The sequence below is a fragment of the Crocodylus porosus genome, unplaced genomic scaffold (assembly GCF_001723895.1).
Source record: "Crocodylus porosus isolate Cpor-Errol unplaced genomic scaffold, CroPor_comp1, whole genome shotgun sequence".
Lineage (NCBI taxonomy): Eukaryota > Metazoa > Chordata > Crocodylia > Crocodylidae > Crocodylus > Crocodylus porosus.
This window is the reverse complement of record NW_017728907.1, coordinates 49438886-49454234: the sequence shown is the minus strand read 5'-3', so window position 1 is coordinate 49454234 and position 15349 is coordinate 49438886. Positions and strand designations below refer to the sequence as shown.

Here is a 15349-nt window from a genome sequence, read left to right as displayed (position 1 = left end):
GAAGTGGTGCTGGCTCCTACCCTGGGGGGCTTTAAGAAGAGGCTTGATGCCTACCTGGCTGGACTCATTTGAGTCCAGTCTTTTTCTCCTGCCCAGGCGGGGGGTCGGGCTTGAAGATCTACAAAGTCCCTTCTGACCCGATTTCTATGGTTCTATGATAAGTGCAGCCCCTTACCCCCAGGGTGTGAGTTGTGTGCGCCTCCCCAATCCGTGTGTCAGCAAATCCTAATCTGTGTGTCAGCTGAAAGGGGGCAGCTGTTCATCGGTCAGGACCACACTTGTCTGATACAGGGAGAGACATTGGACTTGACTTTAGTTCTTTCACAAGCTGTGGTTTTCTTTGATGTAAATGGACATGCCATTTTAGGCTGAGTCAGTTGGAATTCGGGAAGGGAAGTGATAACAAAGAGGATCCCGCATGACATACAGATGGCCCCACAACCTAAAAAATTGGGCAGACACTTCAGAGCTTGTTCCAACACAATGTTATACCTTGGCATCCGTGGAAATAGGGAGCATAAATCCATCTTCTCTCACTTATAGTCATTTACCTGTAATAGAAGATCCAACAGGTCATTGGATAGAACAAGGAGCAATGGTCTCAAGTTGCAACAAGGAAAGTTTAGGTTGCATATTAGGAAAACCTTTCTCGGTAGGAAAGCAGTAAAGCACTGGAACAGGTTCCCCAGAGAGGTGGTGGACTCTCCATCCTTGTTTTTGAAGACCTGGGTAGACAAAGCCCTGACTGGGATGATGTAGTTGGGGCTGGGGCTGAAGCAACTCCAATGCAAAAATAAACTCCAAAGATGGAATACCATGAGGAAAGATCAAAATACAGCACGAGATTTTAAGGAATGGCATTTCCAAGCTAGAGGATGCATTAAAAATGTATCATAGAGGTAGAGTGAAAAATGGAATAACACAATGGTGAAGTTTCAAAAATCCAGTGAGCAGTCTGCTCTGCGTGTTAAATGCAATAGCATGGTGTTTCTTTGACGCTATAAACATACACCCTCTGCAGATGATAAGGTAGACCCATTTCAAATTGCTTTGAGCAGGGGGCTGGACTAGATGTGACCTCCTGAGGTCTCTCTTTGTCTGTGATTCTATGTGTTTCTACATGGGCGCCGCCATTTCTACCAGCCCCAACATATCCTTTTTGCTATCTATCAAGCTAATCTCCACTCCCTTCCTCTAGCAGAGAATGCCACTAGCCTAGAGCCTGCAGTATGCTACAGCTACATCCTATTAAACTTACTAATGTTGATGGGTCTTGTGGGCAGAACTAGTCATTTTTCCCCCTATGAAAAGTTTTTCCTTCCATCCAAAAACAAAAAACAAAACCCGGAATCAGAAGCTGAAGACTCATAGCTGAAAACCCAACATGCTGGTTTGGAAACAATACTGCAGTGTTTCGTGGCATTTGCAGTTCAGGAACCAGACATCCACCTGGGCCTCCATCTTCCATAAAGTATGACAACACTTTTTTTTTATTTTTTTTTACTGTGTTGGCATGGGGCATCATGGGAGATTGACTAAAGCGTGTAAGAGGACATGTGGTCTGCCAGTGAGCTGGGCACAAGGAGGAAAACAGAGGCATGAGTAAGCCTTCTGTGAGGCATCATGACTGCATTTTGGAATTGGATATTTTGGTTTTCAGCCAAAAAATACTTTGGTTATTCCAGTGTTCATTTTTTTTGACAGAAAGCCAAATTATATATATATGTTAAATATAAACTTGGTTATGCCAACAACATGTGGCTTGAAGGACACCAAAATGAGAGCATAGAAGAAGAAACAAAGATGGTAGTAGGATAAGGACACAGAAACTTCAGATCAAGAGGCATGGGCCAAGTGAAACCATTGAGGAGAGCACTTAAAAATAAGGGATTGTGCTAAGTGAGTTTTTGCTGCATCAAGGGACATGAAGACGTAACGTAGTGAAACGCATTCACAGTGAAATACATCTCTGTGAGTCTGTCCACCTTTTAGAGCTGGCTCTTCTAAGTACAGCTCCAGGTCTAGAACAGACCAAGAGGGCCCAGAGGCTCCTTTTCCCCCAAATCAGTCTGGATTAACCCCATTGACTTCTGGATAGTGCCCGACCCAAAATTTATTCTGCGAGTGCTAAACAATTGTAAGGAGAGAGGCAGTCGCATGCAAGGAAAAAATGAAGGAGAAGGCCCTGGGGAATTGCTTGATGTTCAAAGTGCTGCACTTTTCAGCCTTTTATGTTTTATTGCTTTACTTCTTCGAATGACTGTGTCCAAAAGCAGCTATGAGTCACTGCCTCATGACTGCAGAGAATCACAGCATCAAACGGGACAGGAAAATGATTTCTCCATCTGCATTTGAAAAGGGGGTGCATGCTGTTCAGAGGTTGTTATGAGGGCTCAGTTTACAAGACCGCTGCACCTCATGTGCACAGAAGTCCTTTTAACGCATGCTTCGGGGCCTATTCCCCTAGTGAGGATAAAGAATAAGAGAACACCCCACACCCCCGCCTCTTCCCGCTTTAATAATACTACGATATTTTAGTGCAAAATATCATGGTAGTTCTCGTTTCTTTTCTCTGACTGAGCTTTTCTGGACAAAGACCAGGGTGAAATCCTGTGCATTAAACTCATGGCTGTGACAGGTTTAAATTAGCTTTATGCTTTGCTGCAATGGCTATTCAAAATATTAAGAGGTCCCAGCTATACCTGCAATGTGTTGCTTCCCCACTACAAGCTTCCCCCTATACTCCATATCCAGGAGCTTGCGAAGAGGCCCTCCAAGTACAGCCTGATCATCTTCCACAGTGCATGTACTGGGAAAATTCTTGATCGCCAGGAGCTGGGGTTTCTAGAGCTCCTCTGTAGCACTCCAGCCTGGCATCAAGTTGCACGAGGAAGCAGAGAATCAAGGTGCATTAAAGAGATTCACGGGGGTTTTCATGAGTGTGTGCTGGCGGGTGTGCAAGCTCGATATGGGAAGAAGGCAGAATCAAGAATAGCAGAGGGTATTAAACAGTAAATCACACTACTCGGATGTGCTGGCCTCTGTATGATGGGGGGACATATGGAGAAGTGGAGGACATGACTGACTGGCCTGTTGTAGTTGGAAAACTTGCACTGAATTCACTCCTGGTTTTAACCTGTGCCATTCTTATTCTTACGTACATGACACTAGAGCCCAGAGGCCTCAATCAAGCTCCATGATAGTAGATGGCATGAAGAAATGATGCTGTAACCCTATATTTTTGTGAGCACCCAACTATCTCGTAATAAGAGGAGGAAAGATGTCCGACCATCACCGATCATTCTGAACTCCGTTGTTTGGCACTTGTGCCAATTTTCAAACTGCTTATTTCTTGCAAGTGCTTTTGGAGCATTTTATTGACTTGCGTTTTCTCCCTCCGGGCTAGAAAGCAGTTGCAACATTTCGAAGAGCTGAAATTTTAAAGAAACTGAAAAAAAAAAAAAAAAGCCTGAAGTCTTGAGAATTTATCACGGTAATGTTTCCTTGTTCTTCTTTTTCCACCCGCTCTTCTGCTGTTGGGCTGGGACTGAATTGGTGGTAACCATGAGGTATCCTGAGAAGAGGAATGCCTTTGCTTTGGAGCTCTGAGCTCAACATGTTTGCGTCAGGGCCAGTTCAGATGCTGTTCGTACTGTCTGCTTCAAAGAAAGTTTGAAGGAAAACTCAGGGAAAGCTGCTGGGTTTCACATGGGAACCATGTGCAATCCCAACTGCTCCAGGCGGTTGACGTGCAATCATAAATCTATCTTGGTCTTGGGCCCAGATTCTCTAAGTGAGAGTCTTAGCCTCAGTGGAACTGTTGGCAGACCCGGTCTGGAGTTGTGAGTTTGTTGCGGAGCCCAAACCAAAGTGAACTTTGTTAGAAGTTAGAGTTCATTGACAATTTTTTTTTCACAACACATTTTCCTCCCGTCCTTCTGCCCTGGGCCAACGTGTGCAGTCCACTTTTGTTGTTTTCTTTTTACATTCGTACTCTGACGCAACATTTCACGGAAAAAGTTAGCCCGTTTTTAGACCAAGGTGACCAGCCCACAAAGTCTGCACTAGCAGTAAATCCTGTCTCCCTCAGAGCCCAGGAGTGTCTTTGGCTTTGGTTCAGGGCTATTTTTAATTGCAAAGTGAGGTCTCAAGAGAGGTAATAAGAATGAAGTGAAAGAACTTCAAGGCAGCTGAAGCAACTCCAATGCAAAAATAGACTCCAAAGATGGAATACCATGAGGAAAGATCAAAATACAGCACGAGATTTTAAGGAATGGCATTTCCAAGCTAGAGGATGCATTAAAAATGTATCATAGAGGTAGAGTGAAAAATGGAATAACACAATGGTGAAGTTTCAAAAATCCAGTGAGCAGTCTGCTCTGCGTGTTAAATGCAATAGCATGGTGTTTCTTTGACGCTATAAACATACACCCTCTGCGATGATAAGGTAGACCCATTTCAAATTGCTTATATTCAGTAGAGATGACGGTAAATACGCAGCATCTGATTTTTGTATTTTAATGCATTGCTTCATACTTACAAAGTGTAGCAGCAGTAAACTGGGCTGTGCCAAGTGCACTGGAAATCAGTGTCAGAGAGAAGCAGGAATAGAGACTGCAGTACAGCCCAAGGTCTAAATGGCAACAAAACGCTATACACAACGTCTGATTCACCGCGTGGAGAATGTAAAGAATTGAGACCTCCCGACACAGTTTACATTGGCCCTTTTTATGACTAATTGTGCAGAAAATAGCTCTGCTTGTAGTGTGCATGGAAACAGTTCAGGTTTCTGCTGTGTGTCAGCTAATGGCCTAGCAAGTCTTTTTTAGCACAACTTCAAAGGCTCCGGCAATGGAGGCCCTTTGTAAGGGAATTATCTTGTGCTCCTTTGTACCATTTTATCCCTCTAAGCCACAGAACAAAGGATCCTGAACTGAAGAGACAAAGTAATTTGTAGTAGATCTTCAGACCCAGATAAAGCACATAACATTTGCTTAAAAAACATTCTTACTTCCCCTGCCATCAAAACAGGATTTTTTGTGTATAAGAGCCCATGCCATCATTTAATTGCTTAGGGATGAGGCTCGGTGCTGATGCTTGCATGCTGTGCTGATGGGTCACAGTACAGGTCTAAGATAGATACAAGTGTTAGTGTTTGCATGTCACTAGTAGAAATGCTCAGAAAAATTCTCCCCTCCTCCCTGTACCTGAAGGAGGGTGTTTGTACCTGAAAGCTTGCAAAGAACAATTTCTCCAACTGTTTAGTTCATCTAATAAAAGATATCAAATTTACCCAAAGAACTTGGTCTGCCCTTCCCCCCCCAGCGCCTGGATAATTCATGGAAAAGGGGGGGGCAGTCTTTTGGCTAAATTTTCAGTAAAAATAAATTGATTTGGGACCAACAAATTCTCAAACTAAACATTTTCAAGCTTTTAGTCAAAAGCCCCCAACATGTTTGTTTTTTAGATGTCTGATTCAAAAGCAAAATATGTTTGAGGAAAGCCAGTTTCTCTCTGAAGATAAAGAGAGAGAGAGAGGGGAAGCAGTTGTTTTCTCCAAATTAAAAAAAAAAAAAAACATGATAGAATATTTTCTCACCAGTCCTATTTTCTCTGCTATACAGCATGGTCACTCAGATACCCAGCTCTTCTGTCTGATACATGGACTCATATACCCTAACCTACAGAAATGTACCTTGGCCCCATCAGCGGTAGGCCCCTCATACACACACTTCACTGGAACCACAAAGCTTTTTACACGTGAGTCAGCTCATTAAACTAATTTGTGCCCCAGCGTCAATTCACTCTACATTGAAAACTTCTCTCTAGCAAGAGCCATCAGCATCAAGTCTTTCAAGGATCTATAAATAGCTTGTACCTTCCCACCCATGGGTCTCCTTCTCATCCAGGCTGTTGCCTACAAAAGCTTGCTGAACAAGTTAGTCTTTAAGGTGTCATCCTGCTCTGTCTTCTGCCTGATTTCAGATTGACATATCTCTAATGGAGCAGGCTTGATTCAGTAGAGAAGGTCAAAATCGGCTCTGAACATGCACCAACCAGAACAAGTTAACTGGACATTTAGAGCTGCCAAGTATTAATGGATGGCTTAAAAATTTGTACTAATTCCTACTGCAGTTTCTGTGGATACTTCAAATACTCTGGGCATGTTTACATGTGCTATTAGCATGTAGCAATGAACCCTGGTGCATATTGCACCAGAGTTTATTGCTCCAGGGCACACCGTTTGAACGTGCACCCAGGACTGCAGCACGTGGAGTTGGGTTGGGAGCTTAGGGGGTCAGCCTGCCGGCCCAGGGCCATTCCAACCCAGTTCAGTGTGCTGCGGAGGGGCTGGCTGGGGCATGAGAGTGCTACAGTGTGGGGCTACTGGGTAGGCAGCCCCCATACTAAAGCACCCTCATGCCCCAGCCAGCTGCATCAGCATCGGCACGTCTAGTATTTACAAGTACTATCCTGCTGCCGGGTTTGTTAGTTTACTACATCCTAACAGCCCTGCAAGTGAGATGTGAAATGTTTACTGTGGAGTTAAGTAGTCTACTCTGGAGTAAATAGCTCATGTAGACATGCCCACTATGTGGTAATCTTCTGTTTTATCATGTGTCACATAGATACAGTGTTTTATTTTCATGTATTTTTCAACAGTTAAGCCTTTTAGTTCCCCACCCTGCATTTGTCAGTGAAGGCTTTACAGTAGTTACTTTGTGCTTGAGGATGGAATTACAGCTTAAGCCCCTCTGTAGCAGGTCTTTTACTTCTGCTTTCCTTAGCCTTTGAATATTTAGTAGGCATTCCCTGGGTAGTCAATATTCTGACCCTTTAGCCTTAGTTTTCAGCAATTGTCACGATAAATTAGGGTAATGGTCTAGGAGGGGTTTTTTTTGTCCAGGTTCAGGATGAATGGGGAGTACAGACACAGAAGCCAGGATACCTGTCATATCTGCGTGCACAAACTTTTCAATAATTATCATTTCCGGGAGCTTTTTACCTTCCGTGTGAATTTTCTTTTTCAGGAAGAATGTATATTATGATGGAAAAGTTGAGGAAAAATAGCACTTCTATTTTTTAGAGTGAGAGGAGAGCAAATGAAATACATCAACATTATTATATTCTAAAAAAAACCCCACAAAAACAAAAAAAACCACCTTGCAACATTATTTTAAATTGCACTAAATAAACAACTGAAAGCTGGAAGTTGACATTTTGCAGGAAACTAGATCCCAGGGCATTAAAATGTTTACAGTGTACTGATTGAATTGGTGCTCGTCCAATGGACTGAGCCATTGAACCTTTTTAAAAGGGATCAGGCTAAGCTGAGAATGTGTGCAACCAGAGAAAGTAGCACTGTATGTACAACCCTCACATTTGCACTTTTAGAAGGAACCGTTGTGATTGGCTGGTCTGTCTAACACTAGGGCATTACACCTAGTGACTCCTGCAACACCCACAATTCAAGATGAGGGAGAGCAGGACTTTCAGGAGTTAGACACAAAGGGCACGTCCCCATGAGTGGGCTTGTGTGATTCCCCAGGGACAAACAGCAGTGGCACGATGTGTGCCACTGCTTCTTGTCCCTGGGGACCCCCCGTGTCACGCATGCTGTGGCACATGGCATGTTGCCCCCAGTGGGGTAAGGGAGACTGGGGCCAGCAACTGTGCTGGACCCAGCAGCCTTACCTGGGGACCTGGGGGCCTTTGGGAGCTGCAGCTGCGACCCTCCTGAGGCTGGCAGCCTGGCTGGCAACTGGAGTGTGACTGGCTGGTCAGGCTCTGGTTTTGGGTGGTGCACACTGCTGCCATGTGAGCTGCCCCACATGGCAGCAGTGGTTTTTTGACCCAGGATCGCCTCAAGGTCAACCTTCCTCCCTCCCCCCCCGGCACACATTGCTAATTTGCATTGTGAGGAAAGCCTGCACATGCAGCAGGTGTGGTGTGCGGTGGCACAGATGGGTCCATCGCACCGCATACCACATGCCCTTGCTCATTTAGACATGCCCAAAGGCTCGGTACAGACATTCAAAAAGCCCAAGGTGGAATCAGTCCAAGTTACACGATTTTCTGTAAGCAGCACAGTTTGTAATGTCTGTATCTGTCCATGTGTAATGTCTGTCTGTACCTGCTCAAAGACATTACATCCAAAAGTGACTTCATAATCTGGCTGAAAAAATTATTTCTCAATAAATTTCTTATTTCTCAACATACTAGTACTATTGTTGAGAAGTTGTAACATCAACTGTAGTAGCTAAACATAAGAAGGTTTTAGATTTTGACCTATAGGCTGACACAAACAGGAAAGATTTAAGATGAGACTGAAGAATAACATTTGGCTGTTATTAGTTCTCCTTTATCTGTCAATTCTAAAAAAAAATCAGGGGGAAAAATGGCCTTGGTTTGAGTTAGATTAGATTGAAAAAAATAAATGTGAAGTGAAAAATTGAAAATATTTCAGGTTGAATAAAATGTTTGGTTAGACAAAATGAAATGCTTGCAATTCACATTCAACGAAATGTTCTCAATTCACATTCAAGCTCTATGTAAGGTTTTTAATGCTTTTTCTTTTTAAAAAGGGTACATTTAAAAATGAAAAGCAGCTTCAATTCGGAATATCTTGCTTAGAAAATGTCAAAATAAAACATTTGGACTTTCTAATTAACTTTGTTTTGTTGTTGACATCATCTGGCAAAGAATATTGCAATGTTGCCCAATCTACATTTTGAAGCCAAAAAAAAATAGGGTTTTAACTGAAAAATGTTCCGATCTCTGCTGAAGAGGACTAGTCATACTAGGTTCCTCTCTGAACTGCTTTTTAAAGATCAATACAAGATTATATTTAAATATCAGTAAGTGTGTCATAAAAGGCCCAAGACCTTTTAATGTCAATAGACATTACTTTTAAGTACTTTGGCCATGACCTTAAAAAGTAGGTAACTCAGATTGTGCAGTAATAATGACTATGTCATTCTGGATGTTGATCACTTGAGAAGTATTTTTTTTTTAATATTTCAGGTGCCCGAGAGACAGCAATGTCTAGACCTATCTTCCATGAACTGACCAATCGCTTTCTTCAAGATTATCTTTGCTGTTTCTATGTTGGTTCTGAAGGGCACAGAGCTCCTTTCGGAGATGATCTTTATACAAAAACGGCACCATTTCTTGTGCAGGGCTCATTGCTTGCTTTGAAAACCATGTAGCTCTTAAGATCCATTGCAGGTTCTGTTCCATATAGGCTCTGATACCACATGCATCACCCTAATATCTGAGGGTCTAGTGCATTAATGCATTAGTCTATGTGGATCAGGCTGGCATGTGTTTGATCTCTCACCTTTCAGGGGTGAAATGTTCTGTGGAGTCCCTTGGTAAACATATGAGGTCAAAAATACGCCTTGAACCTGTTGTGGGAGGTAGTGAGATTTGTGAGGATCCTGGGGCAGCTCATTTTACAGTCCCAAACTGACCACTGGATTAGACAGACCACTGGATTAAACAATCCATATGTCTGGCACCCAGGTGAGCTTTACTTATATCACCAAGAATTAAACATTCAGCAGGAGCTCACATTCATCCCCTGCAACTTCAGAGCAAATCTTCAGCGCCTCTCAGATACCACCAGAACCCTTTCCTGATGAAAAATGAAAGCAAAGGGATGAATGGCTGAGCGAATGGTCCGCTGCAATCACATGTCATTTTTGGATGTGGCTCCACTTCTATCAAGTTGACTCCTTGATAGAGCCTGGTAACTTGTGTGAAATGATTTTCCCAACAGACAGCTTTCTTCCTGACAAAACCCTAAGCCAATGGCAGCATTGCAATGTCTTGGTCTGCTAGAAATGTGGTATAGGAGAAATCAACCTACTACATGCATCTGGAAATGCAGGGAGAGTGTAACTGGAAGAGCTTCACAGTTTCTTCTGTTCCTCAGTCTCGGTGATACAAATACAGCAAAAAGCACAAACAGATTTACAGCTGTTATCCTTGATGACAGTGTTAATGCAGAAGCCAAGGATGAAAAAGCCACAGTATCAACTCATGCCTGAATATACTTGAAGGGTTTCAGCAGAGCGGTATTGGAAACCTTATACTGACATTAACTTGTTACAACTGTTAGGGAAATTTAGGTGTGCCGTGTTGTTACTTTTTCAGGACTAAATCAAGAGGTATGAAAATCACAATTTTGAGGGTTTTCCAGTCCCACGATAGAAAGGTCAATGTTTTGTTGGCTACAAAACAACTTATTGATGCTATAAAACATCTTGGAAATTGATATTACAATCCAAGAAAAACTACATTATTTGATAATGAAATGATTGTTATTGAAACATCTTTTGCAACTGTACCCCTGTTTATCCTATTTTCTATTTCTATGATTCTATTGCAGGATCAGTGCCTCTGTTTGCTCTGGCATTACATTAAAAATCAGGATATGATCAAATCAAGTTAATTGCTCACAAATGTCTTATTGCTCAAATCTCTGAGGGTGTAGCACATTTTTGGGACTGTTCTTGACTTCATTGGCTTTAGTTGTAAGCAAATTAGTCAGGGGAAAATCAAATTTTGATTTTTCTTGAAAGGAAATGGTGGAATCCTGGAACAAGTTATGTCCACAAATGTAAGTTTAATAGTTTAAAGAAATGTCGTTGGCTAAAATCTATTTATGATGCTTGTGAGTTGCACTAAAAACCCTGCAAAAACTTCATGACACAACTAATAGGAATTAGTCCCCTTGTTGGTAGGCTAAATCAAGAAACCAAAGGAAACCAAAGACCAAATTACCCTTGAATCCTTAGATTGTTCTCCCACATCCTGGGTGAATGCACTGGGACTGAGTCTGTTCACAGTCATGGGATTGATGGCAGTGTATCACTAGTGAGGCTGTGTGAAGCTTCGGTCCCTGATTCTGTGGCAAAATGTCCAAATCCAAATCAAATCAGAGTGCCCTTTAATCTCCCCAAATCGAATCAGAACCCTCCAAATCAATTAGGAGAGATTCAGAAAGATTCGGAGATTCGGACATACACACAGCTTAAAATGTTTTTTCTACAGACCTCTAGGTAGCAGCTGCTTGTGAATACTGTGATGCTGGGGCGCGTGAAGCATCCCACAGGAGTGCAGGGGACTCCCCAGCATGCTCAGCAGCAGACCCAGAAGTGGACCAGAAGCACTTCCAGTCCACTTCCGGGTTTGGTGGGGAGCACGTGGGAGGGCCCCCTGCACCTCCCCGGCTCAGCAACTAGTGCCTCCTGGGTGTGTGGGGGGGAGCACTCGGGGTCCCCCTGTGACCAATCACTGACCCGGGGGGGCATGAGGGGCCCTTAGCATGCTCCCCAGTGGACCTGGAAGTAGACCGGAAGTAGGTCTGGTCCACTTCTAGGTTTGCCACCAAGCACGCAGGGCCCCCCACCCCGCTCCCATGGGATGCTCCATCAGCCCCAGCATCACAGCGTTCACAAGCTGTGCCTGGTACCTCAAGGGATGTCAAAAAAACTTTTAAAGCTGTGTCTATGTCTGAATCACTGACTCTCTGAATCAGCATCGAATCTTCAGATTCAGTCGTATCAAATCAGTGATCTGAATCAATGAGTTGAATCATTTAGGGCCGAATCTGAATCAAATAGGGCCCGTTTTGCACACCCCTAATCACTAGTATGATTGGAAGGTAGGGCATTGTGTAGGGCTCCTGCTGTGATCCATGGTGAGTTTATCCTATGGAAAACATGAAGTCCTTCATTACTGGCACCTCTCACCGGCACTACACTTTGCCTTATGCTCTGTCCTTTGATGTGTAAAAAATAACTGGGTTTTTGATGATAGTTTGAGGTCTTCTAGGGAAGTGTCATACATTCTTAAGGCCTGATCTGCTGTCTATTGAAACCAGTTTTCCATTGACTTCATTGTGATATGAATCAGGCCTTTGGCATACAGGAGGCACTCAAAACTCTTTTTACAACCTTTGAGCCACATTCATAAATCTCCCAGCCTACAGAAAGGAGAAGATTGCTCTATTGCCAGCTAGAATAAACTGCTTGGGATACTTTTTAGGAGTAGGCTGGTTTTATATGGCAACCAGGAAAACAAGCTGAAATATTGAAATATTGAGGGGTTTTTTATTTATTTTTTTTCGGGGGGGGGGTGTTTATGAACCACAAGTTCTAATTTCCAGAAATGGGAGCTGGATGTCCAGGTTAAGTAAGGGCTCATAATATGTTAGACTTCCTGGTCTGAACTTTCTTCTTTTTCTTTGAAGCACCATTACAGGTAAACTCTACCCCTGAAAATAGAAGTGAATAGGTTGCTTATTGAGAATTAGGCTTTGTGTTTCACTTAGTGAATGTTTCATGAGCATTTCTGTGAACAGAGTCACAATAGTTTGTTAAATGGTTTAGCAGAACAATTCTCACCCTGCCCTGTTTTTATCTGCTCACTCTTTATTATGCATTCTTCCTGATTTGCAGGATGTGATAGGCCACCTCAACCACATAATAAAGTTTCTGTTCCCTGACCGTCTGTTCATTTTTTTTTCAAGTGGTAGAAGAGTATATAGGAAATAATGAATTATGAGTATGGTGTCTGTTGGGATGAAATTCCAATACTGTTCATGGATGTGATTTTATTTTCCTGGGTCTCGTGGAACTTGGGGGTATTATGCAAGCCTCAACTCTTAAAGGCAGGATGTTTCATGGCTTCTGCCATGGTGTCATTATCATTGCATGCCTCATTCCCTACATAGTTGAAATGGCTTGTTCCTTTGAGTGCCTTCCAATCCACCATCTGCATTTTAAATCTGGTATTTTAAAGCACATCCATTTGGCATAAGAACTGAATATGAGCCAGCCCTCCTTGTCTATGATGCTCATTTCTTGACCAGTTAGAGCTAGCAACACTGAAATACAACAATAACTAGAAGTAAACTAAAAAAATAAATAAATAAAACTTGGTGAGAAATCATTTTCCCTTCCTACAAATCTTTCCTTCTTCTGTATTGAGATAAAATAAAGTCCTTTGGAGGATTATTTTTAAAGGGGAAAGAGAGCAAGAAAGACATACCAAAATAAGCAATGCCCTGGTGGTAAGGGCATTTATTTATGATATGGGAGATGCAAGCTGAAGTCCTTTCTCTGCCAGATTCAGACCACTAACTTAGAAGTGGGTCTGTCACATCTGAGGTAAGTGCTTTGACCAGCTGAGTATTCTGTTTGTTTGGGTTTTTCCCCCTATAAATACCGTTCTAGTCCAGAAAAATCTTTCCCAGAATAATGTTTTGGCCAGTCTAATGTATCCAAACACAAAAAAGTTTAGGTTTTAACATCTTGGCATTTATATAAAACCTTGTGACCAGCTCTGATCCTGAACTCAATCATTTATCCAATTTCTGCTTAAACTCTCATCTCAGGCAATTTACCCCAGATGGGCCTTAAACTTTCAAACAGACAAAAACCCTTTCACACCATATTCACAAACACCAGGGAAGAGCACAATCAAACGATGTTGCAGTAGGTACATCTGCACGAGACACTTACTGCACATTAGCCTAATAAGGCCTGCACATAGATTACTGCGCAGTAGCGTGGTTTTAAAACATGCTAATAGCCTGCAGTGTAGTGTTATTAGGCTAATGCACAGTGGGCTTGTCTGCACATGCATGTATACCGCTTAAATTTATTGTGCAGTAAATTACTGTGCAGTAAAAAGGAATAGGCCAGCATCTACACATGCAGATGATTTGGGACTAAATTTAGTCCCAGGTCAGAGCAGCCAGCCATGTGCCCCTGAGGCCACCAGGGGGAGCTTTAGCCTCTGGCCACATGGCTACTAGCAGTTGGAACTAACTTTAGTCTCAAATTGAAGTCAAGAGAGGCAGCCAGCCAGGAGCCCTGGAGGTGGGCTTAGGCTGGCCCCCTAGTGGCTGGGCAGATGTAGCAGGGAGGCCCCCTGGGTTACTGTACAGCTATGCATCTACACATGTGTTACTGCACAGTAACTAATCAAGTGCAAATGTGATACCTGCATGATATAGGTATCAAATTTACATTCAAGTTGGTGTAAGTCACCATTTTACTGTGCAGTACAGCCATGCACCTGTACATGTGCACCTGTATGGCACAGTAATTTTGGTTACTGTGCAATAAATAGGCACATGTAGACATGCCCAGTAAGCGGCACAAAATCATGCGCCAGCACTACTGCAGTACTTTATTAAGCAAGGACTAAACTAAATGCACAGTAGCTAAGGCACATTAATGAACATGTAGACATTCCCTGTGTTTATCAGAGTATTTGTGACTTCTGCTTCCTCTGAGTACAAGTGTAAACCTAATAGTTCTAATTATAATCCAAACAGAATATAATTCTAGTGGCTAGAATGAATCCAATTACTACTACTTGCATGTTTTTTGTAGAAGCAGTTCCAAAATCTGTGTGCAGAGTTTCTTTAGTGTGTGTGTGTGTGTGTGAATGCATGTGCGCATGATTGAAATTGTGGCTGCATAGGAATAGGCAATAATTTACAGATGCCGATGCAGTTAAATTACTATAGAAGACTTCCTCCTGTCAGTCCTTCCAGTCCCTTGACCTCTAGGGGCAGCACATCAGGGTGTGAGCTGCCTCCTCTCCTGCCAAGGCGGGTTGGGGACCAGGCTGGGAGGAGGCAGGCGTCATTCAGGATTCTGAAAGGATGGGCCCCAGTCGGCTGTTTGGTTTGATTTCCTTGCTCTCAGATCTCCCCATGCCTTTCTAGGCTTGCAGGGGCTTTCAGGAAGAGCTTGAGTGAGGTAGCTGTTTCTTCTTTTGTGTTTTAGGTCACTTCCTGGGCAACAACACTGTGATTGATGTGCTGAGACAAGCAGGATTTGAAGTGGAGCATACACCTGCTGGACAGCCAATTGGAAAGTAAGCGCTGTCTTCTTATTTCTCTCCTCCTCTGGCTCCCCGTTTTCCTCTCTCTCTTCCTGTGAGCAAGCAAACATATTGTGCTGGACTTAGGAGGTGAGTCGTCTGCCTCACTTATAATGTGGGGTGAGTCATTTTCGACCTGGAGGGATGTGGGCAGTGGGGTGCCCCAGGGCTCAGTCCTCGGGCCCGCACTGTTCAACATCTTCATCAGTGACCTGGACGAGGGGGTAAAAAGCACCTGTTCAAATGTGCTGACAACACTAAGATGTGGGGGGGATGTGGGCACGCTAGAAGGGAGGAATAGGCTGCAATCGGACCTAGACAGGTTACAGGGGTGGGCGGAAGAGAACAGGATGGGATTCAACACTGACAAGTACAAGGTGCTGCACCTGGGGAGGAAGAGCCAGCACCATACCTACAGGCTGGGGAACTCCCTTCTCGTCAG

General features: G+C 43.2%; 1 protein-coding gene across 1 annotated transcript in view; it reads left to right on the top strand.

Annotated features, from left to right (window-relative positions):
* TRABD2B (TraB domain containing 2B) overlaps nucleotides 1-15349 on the top strand; it is a 406241-nt gene that overhangs the window by 330702 nt on the left and 60190 nt on the right. Inside the window, exon 5 of the mRNA XM_019530624.1 lies at nucleotides 14811-14901. Coding sequence (XP_019386169.1) covers nucleotides 14811-14901 — 91 coding nt within the window. The remainder of the gene's footprint in view (nucleotides 1-14810; nucleotides 14902-15349) is intronic.